This window comes from Triturus cristatus, chromosome 8 (assembly GCF_964204655.1).
Source record: "Triturus cristatus chromosome 8, aTriCri1.1, whole genome shotgun sequence".
Taxonomy (NCBI): Eukaryota; Metazoa; Chordata; class Amphibia; order Caudata; family Salamandridae; genus Triturus; species Triturus cristatus.
The window spans coordinates 997,561,941-997,585,481 of NC_140591.1; the positions used below are offsets into that span (position 1 = coordinate 997,561,941).

Below are 23,541 nucleotides of genomic sequence, written 5' to 3' on the forward strand. Positions count from 1 at the left end.
CTCTTTTGGTAAAACAATTCGTCTTTGGTAGGCTGTGCTTGGAGCCCTACCCTCCCCAGTAGGATATATATAACCCTTAGTTCCCGATGTAGTTAGAATGGGGTGAAGCAGTTTTGATTGACTGATACAAAGTAAATACTCATGTACACATTTTTTAAATCCTGGGTTCTAGAACAGCTGTATTGGCCTGCTTGGCCAATGTCACTCCTTCTTGGCGCCAACTCATTTGCCTTAATGTGTTTCAGTACGAACATGAGCAGACGTTATGCTTGCACTCTGATTTATATATGGGAAATTAGACTCATTACTATACCTCGTAAGGATATTGCAAATCACGTTAGTGTTCCATGACCATGTAACAGTACACGGCCATAGACTGACTGCCTTCATATGGGCATAGACTACTGAGCCGATTTAATTTATCCTTGTAATGTATGCAGTCGTGTGTACATCATTCGACATAATCAGTAGGCAAAAGCAAGCTAATATTACATAAAACCATGTGCTACTGAACTCTATGGTTTGATGGACTGTAAGTGGGTGCTTACCGCCAACTGTAGGAGACAAGTGGAATTGTGACTTCTCGCATATCCCTATTCGCTTCTCATAAGTTAGTGTAAGAGAGTAGTGGTGTCAGTTCCTTATTAAAGATGCTTCCGGATGTGATATCGTCTATAATGAGAAAACGGTGCAGGCCTCATTACAGACCGCAATACTCTTCCCACTGTGTATAAAAGAGAAGTATTTAAACTTTTTTTTTTTTTCCATAAAACATTGTCGGTTGTAAAGAGATGTTTCCTTACTCCTCAGACCTCCTCTTTGGATCCCAGTAAGCATAACTTAAAGTATACATTTTGCATGTTAGAGCACAAACCGCATATTAATGGGAATTTGAAATAAAGCAATAAGTAATGACATTTTCTTTTTCTGCGGTCTAGCTACAAAATTAGCCTCCCTTTCTCGCAGCAGTTCGCTGATCCCGCACACTTACTCCAATAAGGTATTAAAGTAGGACCGCCATTCCGCTGCAAAGGTTTATGCAACCAGCACAACATAAGTTTAAATACTGACATGGTGGACTCAGCCTTTTATGACATTCTCTTGTCAATGAGTTTGCAGTCGTCTCATAGTAAATACTTAAATTTCCGTTTATTATGCATCTTTATAAAGAGGCCTCTTGTTTTTCACATCGGCTGGGAGGAGCAGGGGGTGATCTGTAGGCTATAAGAGGAGGAACAGGGAGGCTGGATAAAGCAGTCGAGATTTGTTCAGTGGGGAGAGTGTGGCTTGTAAAGAAACGGCAACAGGGTTGTGGCAGACAGCTGAGGCTTGAGCACTGCTATCAATTGGAGGCGGGGTAAGTGCTTTAAGGGGGGGGGGCGAGCATGGCTGAATGGATTGAGTGGAGCGAAACGGATGGAATATATAATCCACATTTGTAAAGCGCGAACAATCGCGTTGGGGGCCGTCGGGAAGATTAAGCAAGCTATTGCCCAGAGTCACATGGTGCTGGGCGAATCTGCCGCCGGCACCAGGGATCGAACGGTGATCCCCAGATTCCGGAGTCAGTCGCCCTGGCCGCGGCGCCACACCTCTTCCTTGAGAATGAGAGTAGAGCATGGCTGCAGATGGGACGGAAGGTTCAGGGCTGGAAAAAAGTAGAACACGAGTTGGGAGGGCTCCCTGGAAGTTGAGTGAAGTGCTGCAGTGTAGAGTACATATGGGTGTGTAGGGTGATGAAGTGAAGAGTCGGTGTCGCTTTGTTTTGGGCACAGCAGAACGAATTTTATCCTGGAACTGTGGGTGCGGGGAAATGACAAAATACTGAGCTCAGGCAGCATCTTACCCTCTGCTAAACCGCCAAGAGTCCACATCTTGTCAGCATTTCCGTCAGCACTGTGTACTGAGGCTGTGCTCAAAGTGAAGGGACTGAGTAGAATGGACTACAGAGGCTGGTGATCAGTCAGGAAAGCCCCCGGCATCTAGCAGCGCTAGTACGGCCTGAAGGGAAAAGGGACATCAGACGGCATCCTACATTTTTAAGGAGAGCCGTGGTGAGCTGTTTGGGTGGTGGGCCAGGGAGAGCTAGAAACAAATCGCCACTAGAGGCTGGGAAGCTGGGGACAGAAAACAATGTAGGACTCGGAGTTCAAGTGTGACGGGCACGTGGGAGAAGAAAAAGTATGTCTGTGATGTGGAAGGCAGTAGTCCTGCTGATTGAAATCATTGTAGTCTACCAGAAAGCCCATGAGGCCTGCATGCTAGGCCTCGGCGTGAAATTCCGCTCCGCTCGTGGAGTGTTTCTTGCTCCGTGTTGAGCGCGGAGTTCTGAAAAACTCAGTGGAGGAGAGTCTTTTCCTCTCTCGCCAACATTAAGTTGGTGAGCGAGGAAAATCTTACTCCAGACCACCCCACGGAGAGATTTCTCAACCTTGGCAGTCGCTGATGGTCACCACCGCTCACGCTGAGAAGCCTTCCGTTTGGGTTAAGGAAGCTGCCACTCAAGTAGAAAATCTACTAGAGCGTCCGAAAGAAGTAGCGCCCTCTTGCGCTGTGTGTGGTGCAGTTTGTGCTGATTTTACTGCTAGGGAATAAAACAACTTGCGTTAAAAATTAGGGCAAAGAGTCCAGTGTAACGCTGCCACTTGCGGAACTCCGCCTAGCGCAGCGGAGTTTTTTGGTCACTAACGTGGAACTCCACCCAGGCCTACTGCATGCACATTGCACATGGTGATAGGCAACTGGTGAAGGGTCTTTAAAGCAGCACCTCCTCTGAATGATGAAGACGCCTATGACGAGCTTGTAGCTGCCAGTCCCAGCTGTTCCTGGGTTTCGGGTTTAAACAGATTTTAAATGTTAACCCTCTGAAGAGGGGCTTTGGGATCCGGAGCCCAAAATGGATTGGGGATTGTGGAGTTAAACAAATAATAACAATACAGTGGATTAAAGAATGCAATCCAGGAGTAAATGATTTGATTTTCACTAGATCAATCATGAAGATGTTTTTTTGAAGAAAAAAAAAAGTAGCATGCAATACAACTGATCCTTCAGAATACAAGAAGTGGAAAATTAAAGCATTTGCACAAAATTATAAAGTCAGCTGACTCTGGGAAGGAGTGCAGGTGGGCAGGACACACATCCCCGCTAGGGGGAAGTGCACAGCTTATTCAAATAAGTACCCAGCGATCAGTAGGGGTTGTCCATAGCTGCAGACAAAAATAAACCAGGGCAGTAAAATCATAATAACGTGGAAAATATTAAGTGAAAGTCGAAGTGCTGCGAATTCTGCCAATGTGTAATACAGTTGAATACCGAGCTGTTCAACTTTGGTAACCGTATTATGGGGGGAGAAAACCCAGGAATGTAGAATAGAGAAATCTTTTATTGCGAGAGTAAAGAGGGAGAGCGACAGAACTGTGATGGCGAAGAAAAAAACAAAGGAGACAAGTTGTTTAAGAGAAAGATGGAGAAGAAACGGAGAAACTAGTGAAAGAGGGCGGAGAGAGGGAAACGGGAAAAAAGGGACATATAATTTAAGCTGACAGCTGAGCTGTAACTGGCACCACCTGAGATGCTCACGGGCGGCTGCAGTAGCCCTGTGATGTCATCACGGTCCAAGAAACTCTGCTGACCTCTCAATACAAGAGCATTACTTGCATCATCAGCGCTGCCCTTGGGTTGTGTCACGTTACACTCTCAGTTCTCCAAGCCCCAGCATGGTTGTTTCGCCAGCATCACTTGGGTATTTAGGCTCAAATTGATAAGCCGGAAAGGGAAACTACAAGTCCCAGAGTGATATGGGATGTTGACTAAATGGCCAGAACTAGCTGATGGTGTCACACATAGGGCCACTTGGCTGTTAAAAGTGAATGGTGGAAAGGATTTCACATTACGTGACGTGGAAGCACCAAATATGGTTACAATTCACCTGGAATAGAGACCGGACCACAGAGAAATTGGAAGGAAATTTGTGCAAGGGGGTGGAGATGTAGTCGGAAGGAAGGAATATACGAAACAGCATAGGAAGGAGGAAGAAAACTAGAGAAAAACATGAATGTGGGAGGAGGATAAAGAGAAAGCAGGTGATGAAGTGGAAACGACGAGAGAGGGAGAAGATTTAGGCAAAAGGAAGTATCGTAGAGGAGAAAACTAGCGATTATGGCAGACAGAGAGTGAGTAAATGAATGAATAGACGAGAAAGATGGGGCATCGAACCAGAAGAGGGTTTGAAGCGAAAATGGATTGGCGGGGACGGCAGAAGGGGAGGGGTAAGTGCATGTCACAGGTGTCGTCTCTGCTTATTCTCAGACTGTCGGCTGTGCCAGGAGGTGGGCAACTTACCTGCTCCGAGCTGCTCTGTCTGCTGCGCTCCAGGCTGACCTGCAGGGGGACAGAGCTCTGTGGCAGCTGCAGTACTGGTGACAGGCTCCCAGGTTCCACTTTACTGGGTCTGTGTCCAAGTTGTGCATTCAAGCTCTGATAGGCCTGTGTTCTCGTCACCCATGTCTGACCGCCACACGTTGCTGCAGCCATTTTAAATCCCTTCTAGATAGAGCCTTACATTTCAGAAAAGGGAATCCTGGTTATAACTGCCTTGTCCCGCTCATCATAAAGTGTCACACGTAAGGCATTGCAGTGTCACGCATAAGCACACTGCAAGTGCGGTCATGTTGCAAACTCAGGAGCTTATATATTGCAGTCTGCACATATACTGTACATCTCCATGGAGATAATTGATGAAGTATTCCCGAAAGCGTTTACCTGTTAAAAGCATTTTCTTTTGTCTTCCCTAAATGTTTGCGAGACCATACTGCGAGGCCTTTTGAGCACCTATTTGAATTGTCACACTCATTCAAGCTTGCTTTTCTTGCACTTTTTTCTAAAGGTGCGCAATAGTTTTCTGCACACAAGCCACACGTGTGAGTTGTGTGTACTAAACGCCTGCCACGTATTTTCATGGCTGATGTTTCATATGTTTACTAAAAATGCCAACCACGCATTGTAAATATGGTGGCCTCTTATGCCTGATGACTAACGCGTGTGTTTTTATTTTTCAGCTCAAATCTAATCCGAGTGATCACGAAGAGAAGGAAGCGACGTCACAGTTGACGAAATCCGATGAAGTGCAGCGCCTCCGCTCACAGGCTCTTGCTGCGTACAGTCAACGCGATTACCAATCGGCTGAAACTTTGCTCAGTATTGCCATTGAGGTAAACTCTAGCCTGCGATTGCGTACTAGTTTCAAAAAGTCATTGGGAGTATGTCATGATATTTTATATTGGAGTTGTGTACATTGTTATTGTAAAGAGTCTGTTTATTTGGTTAGTGATTAGGGGTGGGCGGAATTTGCGTAATTGTGTTACGCAAATCTCCGCGAAACGGTAAAAAATCTCCGCGAACACGCGGAATTGCTTGTTCGCGATGCTTTTTTCCTGTTCACAATTGCTGTTTGCGTGCTCGGGGAGAAATATCTCGCGAACACGCATTTTGAGAACGCGAACAAGCAAAAATTTTGCGAAATCGCGGAAAGCAGACTTTTGAGCAATTTCGCGTTCTCCGCGGAACGCGAAATTCCGCAAATTCCGCGAGCGGAACGGAATTTACCGCCCAGGCCTATTAGTGATGTCTCTAAATCATGCATTCAAATGATAATGTAAGGCACACATATTGCAGTATGAAATGGATCCTTAAAGCTCTGTTTTCACTGTGTTAGAGCACTAAAAGCAGCTCCTGTCATGTGGCAAAGGGGTTTATTTATCATGAGCATGTTTTATTGTGCTATTCACGCAGATTATCGCTGGCATCGCACTTTTCAGAAAGCATCAGTTATTTCAAGATGACATTCCACAAGCCTCGAAAAATCTACTTGCCAACTTGGGAAAAAAACTATTTTTATGGTCTGGCTTGACACTTGACAGCGAAGCTGTTGCAACGCAATTATGTGAGCATCACTGGAGAGGAGCTATGGCTCCGCCCACATGTTGTAGGGGTTTTGATAGGGCAGAAGTTGTGTCCTTCCACTGCCCTCCACAAAGCTGTGACAATTGTGCTGAGTTTGAACCACTTCCAGGGGCACACACACGACATTGTAATGCTTTAAGGTGTCTTAGATAAATAGATAATTTAGGGTTTTGTCTCTGGCAGTAGCACAGGTTGGACAGGGCAGTCATCGACCTACAGATTTTTGTAGGTCTGGCTTGAAAGTACATTCATAAGCTTTACCTATTGGCTTTGCCAACGCTTGTCTTTTTTCAGGGTGCGACAGTTTTCAGGTCCACTGGCCCTGCTTGGGAAGGGAGCCAAACCTGCCCAAGTCACCTCATTGCTTATAGCCGCCCTTCCACGCCGAGACTTATTAAGGCATGGATATAGTGGTCCGATTACCCAGGACTCCCACCTTCAAAGGGGTCTTCTGGGAACGTGAACTTTTTTTTCTCTCACCTCTATTTCTGTATCTCTGCCTCGCTCCCTTTCCCTGTATGTCTCTAGCCCTCTTTTTACACCGTGTATTCATAATGAGTTTTGGTCCAGTTCCAATACATATTTCAGCTGTTTTTGTGTGGCCCGTTCTCATGAAAGTTTCCTCTGGCCCTGACATAGCGCTACAGACCTATGAGCTTGGTTGTGCCGTCCACTCCAAATATTTGTGTCTGGCGCCGTCCTGTATGTATTGAGGCTGCTCGTTATTCAGGTCAATGAAATTCTTTACCAAAAAGCAAAAAGAAAGTGTTAAAAAAGAAAAACCTTCTGTGCCCACATGTGCGCTGCCCTTTCAACATTGTTCTCTGTCTGCAATGTACCAGGCTGGGACTCCCAAGGGACTTCCATTTCTCCTGGCGCAGAAAAGGAACAGTGTCGTTTTTGGCACATATTTTGTCTGCAGAGAAGCTAACTAAGGATTTTCCTTGTAGGGCCAGGGCAGCTGAAAAAGTAATAACTCTTCCGTCATCAGGCATGTCTTTCATAAAAACACATCCAGCTCACTATTCAAACCCCCTTAAAGAGTGGTTTGAGTTATTCACCCCTTAATGTAATCAAGTAGAAAGCTTGGGCAGTGTGGGGAGCCCTTTAAAAGGTTTCTTGCTAATCTGTGCTTTCAAGAAGGCTCGAATCAAGACCTAGAAGTTGCTATCTGACTGTCCTGCAAAGTGTTTGCAAAATTTACACCTCACTATTTGTATGCTATGCTGTGTGGTAAATCCTGCAGTGGTCACCGATTTCTTGTTTGGAGTCGTTATATTTAAGGTCTCCAGTTCAGGAGTCGAATCCATTTCAGTTAAGAGTAGACGAGTAAGCCCCTGGACCTGCAGGCAAGCCGTATTAATTTAGATTTTTTTTTTTTTGTAGCATCCCTTTTAAGGTCTGACATCTTCATTCTTGAAGTGCCTCCCGGTGAGGCACATACTTCAGTGTTCTTCAGAGATGTCCCTTCATGGAAAGATGTGTTTCCAAACCCTTTGTAGTAAACATAAAACTGGAGATATGTTTTAGAGTATAAATGTGTTATAACCCCTTTCACAGGGCCACAAGTCAAGCAGGCGTTACTGGGACCAATGGTGGGGGTTGGGGCCTTTTGCTTCTGATGTCCCGTGGCCCTGCCAACTATGGATCCTGAGCAACTAGAGCAAGTATCCCTTCAGCACTTGACTGTCAGCGGGAGCACGGGTCGAGTAGTCCAAGGCTTCTCGGGATGGTGGGAGGTAAACACAGCGGGGTGAACACAGGATCATAACTCATATACACTCAGCCGCAATAAATAATTGTCCTGTCAAATACTGCTTTTATGAAAAAAGGAGTATTTATATACGACCACAAAGTAATATACGGAATTCACAAACAATACACACAGTCATCTAAGGTCAAGGCTCTAGTGTTTCGTAGGCGGGTCCCTGAATACCACTCCTTTCTAGCTAGTGATGGTGGTTATTCCCAGTTCTCAGTAGAGTACTTTCTGGTTAAGCCCCACTACTAGTCTGAGTCTCAAGAGTCTCACTCCGACTCTCGATTTAAAGTCACACACAGCCCTGCAGCGGCTCGAGGGGTTCTTGATGCTCCTCCGATGCTTTGTGAGTTCCTTCCCATGGAGGGGGGAGGTGGTGGCGTAACGATCCTGGTGCTACTCCTCTGGCACAGCTTGGGCACAGTTGTCAATATGGCAGTCTCTTTCCTCCGTTGACTGCCTCAACCAGACCACACTTCTTGCTTTGTCCCAGTGGCCCCTCTAGCATACGGGGTCAACTCTCCTCTACGCACGGGCTACAGCCCGATTGCCACAGCAGCAAACTTCATGGCAGCTGCACCTGGCATACAGGGTCACTAGCTTGATACTGTACATGGGCTACTGCCCGATCGGCACTGCAACAATCTTCATGCCCACCCCCCATCATACGGGGTCACTGACTTGATCCGATCTAGGGCTAGGGGCCAGTAAGCTTTGCAAGAATCTTTTCAACGGCCCTCTTCATGCATACAGAACTCCCTGAATTTTCCCTGCACATGGCCAATGACCAGATCGGTGCAGCAGTCCTCTCCTCACAACTTGCTACAGGGATCCACTCGTCAGGATCCCTCCACTGAACATTCCTCCCTGCAATGCTCTCCACTTGCTCGCAGGTCACACTGGTCTTGGCAAGCAGACCGGCAGTAGTGCTCCAGGCTGCAAGCGCAGGTGGTCCTGAATTCCCTCGGTGATGTCCCCTCACCCAGCTGGGAGACTAACAGGCCTTGGCCCAAGTCCCGGGAACAGGCAGACCTTTTGCAGAGCTTCTCCTCTTTGCACAGCCGACTTCTTAAAGTCAATTTCCAGACCCCAAATGTGATTTAAAGTCTGAGTCTTTGACGTTTATGTTGGGGGTCATCATCCTTTTGAAGTGCCCTCTCCTCTCTTCTCCATTCCTCTAGAGAGCAGTCTGTCGTAGCAGGAGCGACTCCAAATCTGATTGCCCTACAACACAGGGCATTGGAGTGACTAGAGGTTCACACCTAGATGTCAGCCACAGTGACATGTGTATCAAGTGGTCACCCCAGGACTTCAGCCCTACTCTAGAATACATGCATTGCTCAGCACTACATCCTTCATGTATTGTACCATTCACAGCACATATATAACACACATGTACTGCACATCACTGTACATAAAACTGAAGTAGGCCAAAGATGAATTAGGCACAAGGCAGTGGAACTTTAAATGAGTAAGCCTATAGGGCTCACTCCAGTGGCACAGGTAAAAAGGACCTGTTCACTTCTGCTGATCACTACATGGTATGTTGCCACCACCACCCCTGTACTGCGTAACTCCTGGTGAAAAATGCAAAAACAACAATTGATGGACGGAATGCAGAACAATGTCATACATTCACCCCAGTACAGCGATCTGGGCCTAAATCCATCGTTTTTTTGCTCACCATGCCATTCCAGTATGGACCCAGCCATATGCAAATCAGTCTTGACCCTGCGCCCAATGGGAATAGTCCAGCCCAAACTGCCAGGCCAGGTCCTCCCTGGACTGGAAACAAGCATCCTAGGACCGGTTTCGGGCTTTCAGCCCTCATCAGCCAGGATAGCTTGACTCCAGTGGCATGGAGAGCACGGGACCCACGTCTGGGCATACCTGTCCCACTCGGGTGACAAATGCAAAAACAACAATTGATGGGCAGAAGGCAGAACAATGTCATACATTCACCCCAGTACAGAGATCTGGGCCTAAAGCCATCGTTTTTTGCTCACCATGCCATTCCAGTTTGAACCCAGCCATATGCAAATCAGTCTTGACCCTGTGCCCCATGGGAACAGTCTAGCCTGAACTGCCAAGCCAGGTCCTCCCTGGACTGGAAACAAGCATCCTAGGACCGGTTTTGGGGTTTTACCCCTCTTCAGCCAGGATAGCTTGATTCCAGTGGCATGGAGAGCACGGGACTCACGTCTGAGCATACCCGTCCCACTCGGGGTGACAAATGCAAAAACAACAATTGATGGACAGAATGCAGAACAATGTCATACATTCACCCCAGTACAGAGATCTGGGCCTAAATCCATTGTTTTTTTGCTCACCATGCCATTCCAGTATGGACCCGGTCATATGCAAATCAGTCTTAACCCTGCGCCCAATGGGAATAGTCCAGCCCGAACTGCCAGGCCAGGTCCTCCCTGGACTGGAAACAAGCATCCTAGGACCGGTTTCGGGCTTTCAGCCCTCATCAGCCAGGATAGCTTGACTCCAGCATAAATTAACGTGTAGGCAGAACAGGTACAGTGCGCCCAAAAGTAGAGCAAGCTTAGCATTCAATGAATGTCTTCGGCCCTCTGCAATATGTGTTACTTGCTGATCACTGGTATCACATGGTCAGAAGCTTTGCCAGCTGCCGTCCCTTCACACACACACACACACACTCGCTCTCCACAAGTTCTTCAGTATGAGAAGCAGCAGTTCAAGCTTTATCTCGCCCACAAAACGGGTAAAGCGTGGGCACCAGCAGGGCAAGAATACCTCAGACATGGGATGGCACCGCCTGTAACACAGAGCAAGTTTGAAAGGTGTCTATTGTTGCCTTCAGAAACAGTGGATTGGAATTCTTATCCAGACCAAAATCATGTGATTCTTGGCATACTAGTGCATCACACTGTGGCAGAAGCGTTAAAGCATTTATAAAAACTAAAGCTAAACCCGTGTATTAAATGACAAATACAAATTGTGTTTGTGCATTTGCCTGTGTGATACTTATGTGTTATAAGTGATGAACAGATAGGGTTTCACTTATGGTTTTATTAAATATTTTTTTTAGCTCTGGTCGTAAATGTAAGTTTATGGCCCAGTTACATTTTTTAAACCTACAAGGAGTCCACAAATGGATTCTGGTGGATGTAAGTAACTGTGTTTACTGGTATCAATCATAAATTCTGCCACACAGGTGGGAAGGTTTGGGGCACCCAGAGATATTGATTTTTCCAAACCGAAATCCAACCCTTTCCATCCTGGAAATGATCGTAGATTTGCTCCAAGAAAGGGTTGTGAGTGATGACCACTGCTCTCCCCCATTGCGGCCACTTGTTTCAGTCACGGACATTGTGTGATAGACTAATGCATTCTATGGAACAATTAGAGGAACACTCCCGAAATTGATGATTTGTAGGTGAAAATTTCAGGACTGGAGACCGTGTCCGAAATGACCCGGAGTGAGGTGGTCAACGTAGGCTGGAGTAAGTCCCCTTGGGATATGGGAAGGGTAACTCATCATCTCCACATTTGGACATGTGGACATGTGGAAAAATGTTTCCCCACAGAGAAATAAAAATAATTAGAACATTGGAATGTTGGAAGCTCCATTGAAAACAATGGAGTGCTCGGGGCTTATAAGGGCCGGTATATAAGCCCGGAGCTCCAACATTCCAATGTTTCTGTGAACAAAGGCTTCAGGGAGCCAGAGGGGATTTCAATCCCCTCGCGCTCCCTGAAGGCTTTATTTGTTAGAACATTCTGCCCTCTAGTGGCAGAATGTTCTAATAGCCTTATAGCCCTTCGTAGCAGGGCTATACCGGCAATTAAAGTCCCGCTGCTTTATTAAAGTCCCTCGCCTTCGGCTCGGGCCTTTAACGCTGCAGCGGGCCTTTAATAGCCGGTATAGCCCGCTACGGCGGGCTATAAGGCTATAATGTGCGTTTGAACAGGGTGCTCCATTCACCAGGGTGGTGCCGGCAGAGCAAATAGAGAGCGTGGCAGTGCAGGGGCCTGGGGGAATACAAGAACACCGAGGTGCTTATTTACAAGCCCCTTGCGCTGCAGGTGCACCACTTTTAATATGGAAAAAAAAGCCCCAGAGTGTGTGAACCATTTAAAATGATTCCACCCGTGAAATGCCACGGGCTGATTCCAACGCTGATGAACATTCCCTACGGCCAATGCCAAAAGCCAGCTGAACCATAGTAGCCTGTGGAAGAAAGCCCCTTTCTGTATTTCTATTTATGAGTTTGTGTTGTGTGGGATAACATAGGATCTCAACAGGCCATACCTATATAACGAGAAGGAAAATAACAGACACTTCATTAAAAAACACTGTGAATTTGACAGATGATGGCTTACAAATGCTTCAGTGTGGTTAAGGTATTTCCTCATAGTGTACTGCGCTGGCCTGAAATCACCCCAAAATGAATATTTATTTGATTGTCTGCGCTGCCACCGGAAAGACTTTTTGGCGAGGGAGATATGCATGGAAAACATTCATAACGGCAAAGGGTAGGAGCTAACTGCGACTAAACAAAAGGGACTAAACATCTACAAGTTTTTAGAGCTCTCTGCAACACAAGATCATTTTCAGTTTTACTGAGTGTGCAGGTGAGTTTGTTCCGAAGTTTAAGCGTCAAATAGCAGAACAAATGCCTTCCCTAGAGGGTGCGTTCTTCATTAAAGGGATATTACCACTGTATTTGTAATAGGCACTGTGTTTGGTCGTCTTCACTAGCAGTGCCCATTTCCAGGTGCTGGCTAAAACACTAAGTCAACTTTGCATTTTACAGTTGGAAAGTAGTACCGGTAAATAATTAACCCTCATAACAAGCAAACGTGATTTTTACCATGTGTGGCACCCTATAATTCTGTCAATCAATCAATCATCGCATTTATATAGCGCGCTACTCACCCAGAGGGTCTCAAGGCGCTGGGGGAGGGGGGTCCGCTACCGCTCGAACAGCCAGGTCTTGAGTTGCTTCCTGAAGGCGAGGTGGTCCTGGGTCAGGCGGAGGTGGGTGGGGAGGGAGTTCCATGTCTTGGCGGCGAGGTAGGAGAAGGACTGCCCCCCTGTGGTGGCTCTTCGGATGCAGGGGACGGCGGCGAGGGCGTGGCTGGTCGATCGAAGCTGGCGTTTGGGAGCGTAGAAGTTGAGGCGGCTGTTGAGGTATCCTGGGCCTTGGTTGTGTAGGGCTTTGTGTGCGTGGGTGAGGAGACGGAAGGTGATTCTCTTGTTGACCGGGAGCCAGTGCAGGTCTCTCAGGTGTCCGGAGATGTGGCTGCGACGGGGAATGTCCAGGATGAGTCGTGCTGAGGCGTTCTGGATCCTCTGGAGTCTCTTCTGGAGTTTGGCGGTGGTTCCGGCGTAGAGGGAGTTGCCGTAGTCCAGACGGCTGGTGACGAGGGCCTGGGTGACCGTCTTCCTGGTCTCGGTGGGGATCCACCGGAAGATCTTGCGTAGCATGCGCAGGATGTTGAAGCACGACGAGGAGACGGCGTTGACTTATCTGGTCATGGAGAGGGAGGAGTCCAGGATGAAGCCCAGGTTGCGTGCGTGGTCTGTTGGTTTGGGTGCGCTGCCTAGGGCGGGGGGCCACCAGGTGTCGTCCCAAGCGGCGGGTGAGGATCCCAGGATGAGGACTTCCGTTTTGTCCGAGTTCAGTTTCAGGCGGCTGTTCTTCATCCATTCGGCTACCTCTTTCATCCCTTCGTGAAGGTTGGCTCTGGCGGTGGCGGGGTCGTTGGTGAGGGAGAGGATCAGCTGGGTGTCGTCGGCGTATGAGATGATGTTGAGGTTGTGCTGGCGTGCGATTTCTGCGAGGGGGCTCATGTAGACGTTGAAGAGGGTTGGACTGAGCGAGGAGGCTTGAGGGACGCCGCAGATGACTTCAGTGGCTTCAGATCTGAACGGAGGGAGACGGACTCTGTGTCCTTCCGGCGAGGAAGGAGATGATCCACTCCAGTGCCTTCTCCTGGACTCCGACGTTGCTGAGGCGTTGTACTAGGGTACGGTGGCAGACAGTGTCGAAGGCCGCGGAGCGGTCGAGGAGGATGAGGGCCGCTGTTTCTCCGTTGTCGAGCAGCGCTCGGATGTCATCGGTGGCTGCGATCAGGGCGGTCTCGGTGCTGTGGTTGGCCCAGAAGCCAGACTGCGAGGGGTCGAGGGATCCGTTCGTCTCGAGGAAGGCGGCCAGCTGCTTGTTGACGGTCTTCTCGATGACTTTTGCAGGAAACGGGAGCAGCGAGATGGGACGGTAGTTCTTGAGGTCGGTCGGGTCGGCCGATGGCTTCTTGAGTAGGGCGCTGAGTTCGGCGTGTTTCCAGCTCTCCGGGAAGGTGGCGGTGTCGAAGGAGGTGTTGATGATGTCCCGCAGGTGGGGTGCGATGACAGCGTCGGCTTTGTTGAAGACGTGGTGAGGGCAGGGGTCGGTCGGAGATCCGGAGTGGATGGAGTTCATCGTGCGGACGGTGTGTTTGGTGCTGATCGGAGTCCAGGCGCGGAGGGTGGTGGTGGGGGGCGGTGGTTCGGTCGTGGCGTTCGTCGGTTGAGTGCTGAAGCTGTTGTGTATGTCCGCGATCTTGTTGTGGAAGTAGGAGGTGAGGGAGTTGCAGAGGTCTTGCGAAGGGGTGATGTCGTTGTTTCCGGCGTTGGGGTTGGAGAGCTCTTTAACGATGTTGAAGAGTTCCTTGCTGTTGTGTGCGTTGTTGTCCAGTCGTTCCTTGAATGCAGTTTTCTTGGTGGCGTGGATCAGTTGGTGGCGAGCTTGAGGGCAGTCATGTTGTCCGGTGTTGGGTCTCTGCGCCAGGTTCTCTCGAGGGCTCGGCAGTTCTTCTTGGAGCTCTTGTGTTCGTCGGTGAACCATGGGGCTTTCTTGCTGCCGGGTCTGCTAGGCGGGGTCCTCAGGGGGGCGAGCTCGTCTGCGCAGTCGCTGATCCACTTCGTGAGGTTGGTGGCCGCCTGGCTAGGGTTTGTTGTGCTGGTGGGAGGGTTCATGTTCAGGGAGGTCGTGAGCTGGTCGGCTGTGATCTTGTTCCAGCTCCTGCGTGCAACCTGTTGCTGGTGGTGGTGGGTCGTGGTCCTTCCGAAGCTGAAGTGGACGCAGCTGTGGTCCGTCCAGTGGAGTCCGGTGGCGTGGCTGAAGACGATGTCCTTGCTGGATGAGAAGACGGGGTCGAGTGTGTGTCCGGCGTAGTGGGTGGGGGTGGTCACCAGCTGCTTGAGTCTCAGGTTGGCGAGGTTGTCCAGCAGGGTGGTGGTGTTGCGGTCGTTGTTGTTCTCCAGGTGGAAGTTGAGGTCCCCTAGGAGGATGTAGTCAGTGGAGCAGAGGGCGTGCGGGCTGATGAAGTCGGCGATGTCTTCGCTGAATTGTGTGCGTTGTCCCGGGGGTCTGTAGATGAGGGTGCCTCTGAGGGTGGTCTTGGGGTTGATGTGGACCTGAAAGTGCAGGTGCTCGGCAGTTGCGAGGGTGTCGTCGGTGTTGGTCGTGATGTGGATGGTGTTCCTGTGGACGATGGCGATGCCTCCTCCGGTGTGGTTGATGCGGTCCTTTCGGATGATCTTGTAGCCGTCTGGGATGGCGATGTCGGGCGCTGAAGAGGCGTTCATCCAGGTTTCCGTGAGGAAGGCGACGTCTGGTGAAGTAGTGTCGAGCAGGTTCCAGAGCTCGACGGCGTGTCTGTGGACGGAGCGGGTGTTGAGCAGGATGCACTTTAGGTGGCTGCTGCTGTTGCTCGTCGAGGTCTTGAGTACTGCTGGAGTGGTGCAGGTCCGTATGCAGGTGAACTTGCAGGCGTTGCAGCAGAAGGGTCCGTGGGTGCGTCTCGGGGTGGCTCGGTAGCAGCCCGGGATTCTTCTGGCGTTGAGTGCGTAGAGTTCGGTGGCGTCGTAGGTCCGGCGGGTGGGCTGGGGTCTGCGGGGGCCAGGGGTCCTGGCACTGGGCGCGGTCCTGGCGCGGACGGGCGCAGACGGGCTTACCTTTGGCGCACCTTCGGCGCTCAGTCGGTGCTCCCGCTGCACGCGTCCGCTGCGCGGTCGCTGAGGGGGCGACTAAAGAAGGGATCCGGGAGGGCGGATCAGCTGGGAGGTGGGGTCGCGTCCACCAATCGTCTGGCGAGGGGGCGGGGCCGCAGGCAGGAAGCGGCGGGAAACGAGATCAGGCTGAGCGGGCGGCCCTGCGGTGGCTGGGGCGCTGCTATCGGCGGCGGTGAAGATCACACTCAGCAAGGAGCTCTGGAGCAGGAGCGTAGAGGAGCGAGGGGGCAACCAGGCCAGAGGCGCAGTGGTCGCGTCTAGCGTAGTCAGTTGATAATGTGCAGGATTCCCATTCGAATTCAATGGCATTCATAGGATTGCATCAGTAATGCAAATGTGTGGGTGCTGTTATTCTTTTCCAGAATGTTCCGCAGTGTAGTCCTGGTTTTGCAGTCTAGTCCTCTTTAAAGTAATTGCCGCCAAGTGCCGCCCAGTGTTGACCAATACTATTGAAGGACGTTCTCTATTGCTTGCGGAGCAAGTCTATCTACAGTTGTTACAGAAGTCCACATGAGTATAAATTGCCTGTGTGTGAATCAAAACAGGGCACAACACTTGACAAGCACTTTATTTGTGTGTGTGTGCCATGTAACTCAAGCCATTGTTGATGGACAGATGCTGTGTATGGTGTAAACCCTTCCTACCAGGCAACCGCTCCAATGCATAGATGAGTGGAAGAAATTAATTTGCAGAAATGGTACAGTGTGAAAGTTGTCCAGGGCCTGCTGGCAGCATTTAGCAGTGGTGGTCGGTGGAAGCCAAGGAGTGTAAACAGACCAGTAAACTCAATAGGTTTGATGGCAATACAAACTCGGAAGGTCAGTTTGATTATGGCAGTCTGGGCTCAAACTGCGGTTGAGTGTGTGTCCCAATTTTAATAGGTTTTTGCGGTATGGGGACCTATTGAGCATACATGCTAACATTGACAATTGGTACCCACACTCAAGCTGCACTGTATATCTGTCAGGAGAAAGGGACTTTAATTCAGAGCCATTTCTGCTTGGATTTGGCATCTTTTACTCAGTCTGGGTAGCAATCCAGAGCTGTGAGACCTTCATGAAGCTCAAACCAACAAATGATGCAGACGGGCTGCACAAGTCGAGACTAACACCGATTTGTGATATCAACTGTAAGTTCCTCCCATTCACTGCAACCCGCTCTTCGCCTCCGGAGCTCAAGCAGCTGAGCCGTCACCCTGTTGGTCAGCAGCGGTTCAAGACTAAATAGTAAGTCACCCTGGTGATTCGCTCAGAGGCAGTCTAGGGGACAACGGAGAACGAGGCACGTCTTTTCTTTTGTTACTGCATCAATTTTTCTGTGTACATGTTGAGGGCTGGCACGTGAGCCCCGTTACCTAAATAAAGTCTCTGTAAAGACAGGATGTTGTGTAACCCATATAAAAATAAGTATGTTCAATTACTAGAACTCCACCAATGAGAAGCATCCTACATCTTTCTCTCCTTCTTGCAACTGCCTGGACTGCCTGGATTCCAGCTCACATATTACGCCACTAGGACGTACAGCTATAAGCACAGCAGTCGCCATAGCATGTGCCAACTTTCATAATCCATCTGTGTGCTGTAGGCATTTTACACCCCCCTCGGCGCCTGGTTACTGTACAGTTGTCACCGAAGTCCTGAAGCTGCTGTTGTCAGTGTGCCTCCACAACAACCCACCACTTTCCAAGTCTATATGTGGGCCTGAAGACCCAGACAAGTTACATTGTTGTTGCTGTTGATTCCGTGCAGGTGGCCCCCACAACTCTCAAGAGAGGGACTCTGGAGGTCCCCAACTAAGGGCCACTGCATTCACATACTTTAGAAACCCGTATGTGTGTGTCTTGTGGACACCTCGGAGGCTCCTGTACAAGGTGCACCTGCACATCTACGGACACCCGCACCGTGCGGCCAGTGTCTGTGCAGAGGAAGCCATGTCCTCCCTTTGGAGACGGCAAATAGACTGTGACTGCACTTCACCAGTTCCATAGGGCTACTTTGTGGGTACTCTGCAATTGCCATCCCAATGGGTGGCATCCATTTAGACTTTAGAGCATCTCACCAGTCCCTTTGTTCACATGTACTGCGTGCTTCTGTTTTATGGGGGAGACACGTGAGCACCGGCATTGCCTTATCTGCATAGAACCATGCACATGAACAAACATCCACTGTCAATGGCACTTGCATGAACTTTTCACCTGTATCATACACATATTCAGCTACGTCCACACTGTAATATCAGACTGCCCCAGAAATACAAACCGCCTGTACGCACTGACACCTGGGCACAGCTGCAGGCGCTGTGAAGTGGATATCCTGGGCAGGGGTGGTAAAGACCAATCTGAAAGGGCAATGCCAGTGATTACATAACCATGCCTAACCAAAAGATCTACATCTCTTTATTTAGAGAAGAGCATTTCCATTAAAATCTGAATTTGTACCCATTTTCAATACAGGGAATAGATGGGAACCCTGCATTTTGGCTTGCCTGCAGCACTAGGCTGTTGTACATAACTTGCTACAACAGCCTGAATCTCTGGATTGTCCTTGGTTCATGGCGGTCCTTAGCACCCCCAGAGAGCAGCTGTACCATGTCCTGCCTCGTTTGCATGACATTTCTACGCATCATTCGAGTCATTTTGTCAGCATCTTTGTCCAATGTAGATTAGACTTCAGAAATTCAGATTGCATGCCTTAATCTGTCAATAACGTATTGCTGCTAGCACAGCCTGCTGAATACCATTGTTACACTATTGTTTAATTTGAGGAAATGTTACCACTTGTCTGATCTTGGGCAGCTTCACTGGGTTCCTATAGGGAACCACGTTCAGTTCAGATCCGCATGCTTCTTGATGCATTAGGTGTGTGGTTTTTTTCATTTTTTTTCACCAGCTCCAGCCCAAAAGTATTTCTCCCAAACATGTAATAAGCATACCCCTTAACGAAGACCTCGATCATCTACTAGAAAGGAGTTAGTAAATAAAACTAAAGAGTTGGGGTGGCTGCATCTTTCGAGTCCAGGGAGCTGCTTTATGAAAGTTTATTCCGCACTCCTTCACAGCTGCATCTAACTTAATAAAATTTAGGATACCCCTACAAGCCTGGTTTTTCTCTCTCTGCTACTACCCCTAGCCTCTTCAATTGGTTTATTTAAGGCTGGTTCAAACACTCCTTTCTGTAATGCCAAGAAACTCTGTTTAACTTCGCTTTCCAAATATCTATAAATAAATTGTCTTTAATTCCGGAGTAATCTTTCTGGTCTGGAATACATTTGCCCGCCGCCCCTGCACCCTCTGTTCCTCCACTCATCGAAGATAAAGTGAATTAATGTGTTACACGCGTGACATGTCAGTTTCCCTGACACCGACTTGGAGAAGAAGAGGGTGATGTCTTCAGTTGTATTTAATAAAGCTGTGAACAGCCGGTCTGGGCTTCCATCTGAAAATTCTATTATTTTCATAACTTGGTGTTTAAATTTCTTGAATTCAGAATTTAAATAATGCTTTTAAGTTGCTTTGCAAACAGGCTAATGATGCTATTTGTTCAGAGTCCACTATAAGATTGCCATTACCATGTTGTCTCCAACAGTCTGTGTTGTTATTATTTTGTAGTAAAGTATAGAATAAAGAAAATGGGGAAATAAGAAGGATGGCATGAAATAACTTTTGCAGTAAACTCTTTGGTCCAAGCTTCGTGATCAGTCTCTTTTTTTCGTACTCAGGTTTGTGTTTGGGATGCTGAGCTGCGGGAACTTCGCTCGGAATGCTACATTCAGGGAGGGGAGCTTGGCAAAGCCATCAGTGACCTGAAAGTAGCTTCAAAATTAAAGAACGACAACACAGAAGCCTTCTATAAAGTCAGCACAATATACTACCAGCTTGGGGACCATGAAATGTCACTCAGGTAGTTTGAAATAAAAACTGGACTATACCATTTTTATGCAAAACCAATGCATCTTTTCAAATGCAGGTGAAATGGTTTCACTGAATGGATTTAAACGTGTTTATTGGTCCACATGAAAGGTACATGTTGTCAGTAAATCTCCCCAAAGAAGCAATGCTGTCCCTTAGGCCACCTCTAGGCAAGGCAACAACTAACACCTGTTGGAAAACTCCCACATCAGATGTGCACAGTCCAGGACAATTGTATGACATAACAGCACAGATAGTCAATGCACGGGACAGCAGACGGTAACCACTGTCAATGTGATATTTATCTTAGTACATTTTGTGCCATGCAAGGCACTTTTATCAGGACAAAACACGGTTAAGGTAAGTTCAGATACAACATCCTGGAGCTAAACAGAAAGAGCTTTGTGTACTTATTAAGTCAAAGTTCCATGGGTTTGTATTCCTCCATAATGTATTAGCAACTTCAAAATATGCTGCTCACCCTCTACAAGGGCGAGTTAACCGGTCTGTTGTGTAAATGCGTTGGTTAGCACAATTACTCTATATTTGTTCTTCTTCCTGCATTTTAAACCTTGCACTATTGGTCACATGACCTAGGTCTGTTTTTAGTGTCTGTGCTAGGTATTATCAAAAATAAACATTTTGAAGCCCATCTTTTAGTGAGGGTGTTGGGCTGTAATGAGCCATCACCCATCCACAATGATGCTGTTTGTAGTAGCCACTGTGTGATTCATTTCGTCTGGTCCTCCAGGAACAGTTTCTGATATCAGACCTTTCGAAAAATGATGGTCTTCCCACAAATTCTCTGATCTGCTGACCCAAATTTCGATCTCTGCATACCAGGGAAAAAAGGGAAATATTGTTAACTTTTGGGATCCCCATCTTAATCCTTTATAGGGTTTGAGAATGCTCCGCAAGCTGCCTTGTATCCCTTTTGTCACGTTTTTTCAGGATACGGGCTTTGGGGCCTGGCATCTATAATGGGTGCTGTAACCAAAGTGTAACATTGCTGACAGCCAATCAGCTTACCTGGATCATCAAATTGTATGAGGATACGTGGATTCTGGTATGGATGAAGTGAAAAATGCTTCCAATCTAATTAGTTTAATGTACAAATGAATTATCTTTGGGGTAGTAGGCAGTTAAAATGGGAAAACGCAATGTGTTTGACCCTCCCTGTAATTTCCTGTGCTGTGGACATACTCTGCTTAAATTTGTGTGATAAAGATATACCCTGAAGGTCCACTTTATGTTAATGTAATGGTTTGCCTGTAGTAAATATCTGCCTGATGAAGTGATGGCTGCTGAAAACTTTGGACTGTGTTGCAAGTGTTTTGGTCATAGGTCTTTTCCTGAAGGAAAGGGAATATCCAGATTCTAGAATTCAACGAACTGCACCTTAATTACATTCTTAAAGTCAACGTCTTGTAGAACCAGATCCTTTGTGGGCGTAGCAGCCTGCAGTACGTAACCAGGTTCACCCAAAACAGTTGCCATCAGAAGCCTGTCCCACTCATTTCTGAGCAGAAAGTAATCTTGCCTAAAATAGCAGGCAAGTGCTTGTCTAGCGACTGCCGGCCAAAGATCCGGTTGGGTAAGAGCATGCAAAGTGTCTAACAACTCTACCTGTCTTTGTGTCCTTGAGTCGAGATCAAACTGATTGATGGGTGGAATTGCAGCATTATCATTGGACACTGGAGTGGGTTGATGAAAATGTTTAATCTTGGTAAATCTAGATTCCAAAGACACAGTATGAAAATGCTTGTGATTGGCTGATTGAAGCAGCAGGGAATTTCAGAGTAGATAAATGGTGTTGAGTGGTGTAAACCAATTATCATACATGTTCAAAAGAACACAAATGAATTACAAATATTGTAAAAACGTATGAAGGAAGATAGTCCTAACTACAATCTTATGCTGCAAGTGTGTATTTCAAAACCTTTTCATAATATAGATGTTTTCTAAATCAAGCAGGTTATAAAGATTTTACTGGCTCAGGTCCAGACATCAGTAGTTATGTTATAAAACGCTTTACTAATCCAGATGATTGAATGTTTCCATAAGTCATGAAATAAGACATATCCGCGAGTTTCCTTTTGCACCTAGGAAATAAAATCACTTATGCCTCTAAAACATGACAGTGGAATGATATTTCACTTCAGTGTCAAATATAAATCTATTTTGAAAATTAACTCATTATCAGCTTTTGAAAAACACCCAATATTACTATCAAATCTAAACTTTTCATTATGGTTAAATAAACGAATTTCCCCAAACAGAAGTGTGTAATTTTTATGAAACTACACTTGTTTTGTCCCGTAATTTATTCTTTTTATTTTTAGCAGCTACATGTTTTGGCACCAATCATCAGCCAGTTTTCATTAAATACTCACATATATAACTGCCGTACAAGGGGTGATTCTATTGAACACGTCCATATATCAATAACGCATACAGGGATTGTCCATTGTACTTCAAGGTTAATGACTGTTATGGTAACAGCGTCCACAATAAGTCCAGAGTGACCTCTGTTCTGCCAAGACACTGGTCTGTTGGCGTGGGGAACATGCAAAATGCGCATGATGCTTTGGCCGGCCTGAGACGGCTGCCCGAAGCGTCATGTGCACTTTAGGTGCGGCCACCACTCCTACCCCTGTGACGCGCAGGGAGCCTAGCCCCGCCCACCTGGCTTCATCTTCAGGCTGAATGCAACAAACTGAATGATAATAACGAAGGTTATTATCATTTTATTTTTTGCATTCAGCTTGCAGCTGAAGCGGTGGGGGAACGCTCATCCACCTTAGCGGTGGAGCTGTCACTGGATGGTACCTGAAGTAGCTTAGCCATGCTTCATTAATATCACAACTTAAACATCTGGCTAATTGATTTCCACTAATGGGCCCAGATCATTAATCACATGGAGTTCTTTATTTGGTGGCGGTGCAGATCACTTATCATTCACATATAAGATCATATAGTGACTGAGAGTAGATGCAAAGGTAATGCTCACAGATGCACAAGCACACCCTTTACTAATGCCGCGATTGGTTTCGTTACCCTTAGTTATTTTCTGCTTACTTTTTATTAACCATTTGCAGTGCTTATTGTGAAATCCAATAAATTGGTTTTCGCATTATACCCGTTGTTCAAGATTAGGCAAGGCGGTCTCTTCACACGAAGAACAGAAACAAAATGTAATTAATCAGAAGTTAAACTACCAGCCAGTCTGTCGCTGTATTTGTAAATGCATTTTGTATTAAAGTGTATCCTCCTTCCTTAGAGAGCTAAACTTGTCTCTTTTCTCCCTTCTTCGTGTAAAAAGTGAGATACGCGAATGCTTGAAGCTAGATCCAGATCACAAGGCATGCTTCTCGCATTATAAGCAAGTGAAGAAACTAAACAAGCAAATCCTTTCTGCAGAGGCGCTCATTCAGGAAGGCAGGTAAGAAGGCTGTCGTTTTGTCGCTGATTATAGATGGCTTTGCCCAGCAGGCTCTTACTAATCTCTTTTCCGAGCATTTACCAGGTGCATCACACAAGGTTGTTAGCCAAAGAGGAGTGAATTGCGATAAACTATCCTCCCAGGCATGACACCAGACTAAATATCCTTATGCTGCACAAAACCAACTACTTCGGTGCTAATGGTGTCTTTCAGGTGGCTTTGTGTCAATCCAAAGTCTCAATGGTAATGATTAAATTAAGGAGGGGTCATGCATTAAATGAATTCATAAATTCATATCCATCTTATGATTACCTCATTGAATAAATGGCAATATCTATTCAAGCGCCTGGATACCCTATCAGATGATTAGCCACGCTATATAAATCCTGATTGATTGATTGATTAAATATCTGCATCTACCGAACACATTAATTAAAGAT

At 47.2% G+C, this 23,541-nt stretch overlaps 1 protein-coding gene across 2 annotated transcripts in view; it reads left to right on the plus strand.

The window, feature by feature from the left end:
* DNAJC3 (DnaJ heat shock protein family (Hsp40) member C3) overlaps positions 1 to 23,541 on the plus strand; it is a 251,902-nt gene that overhangs the window by 138,606 nt on the left and 89,755 nt on the right. For both annotated transcript variants that reach the window (XM_085622545.1, XM_085622544.1), the window contains exons 5-7: positions 5,058 to 5,210; positions 19,470 to 19,651; positions 22,982 to 23,101. In XM_085622545.1, the coding sequence (XP_085478671.1) occupies positions 5,058 to 5,210; positions 19,470 to 19,651; positions 22,982 to 23,101 (455 nt within the window). The remainder of the gene's footprint in view (positions 1 to 5,057; positions 5,211 to 19,469; positions 19,652 to 22,981; positions 23,102 to 23,541) is intronic.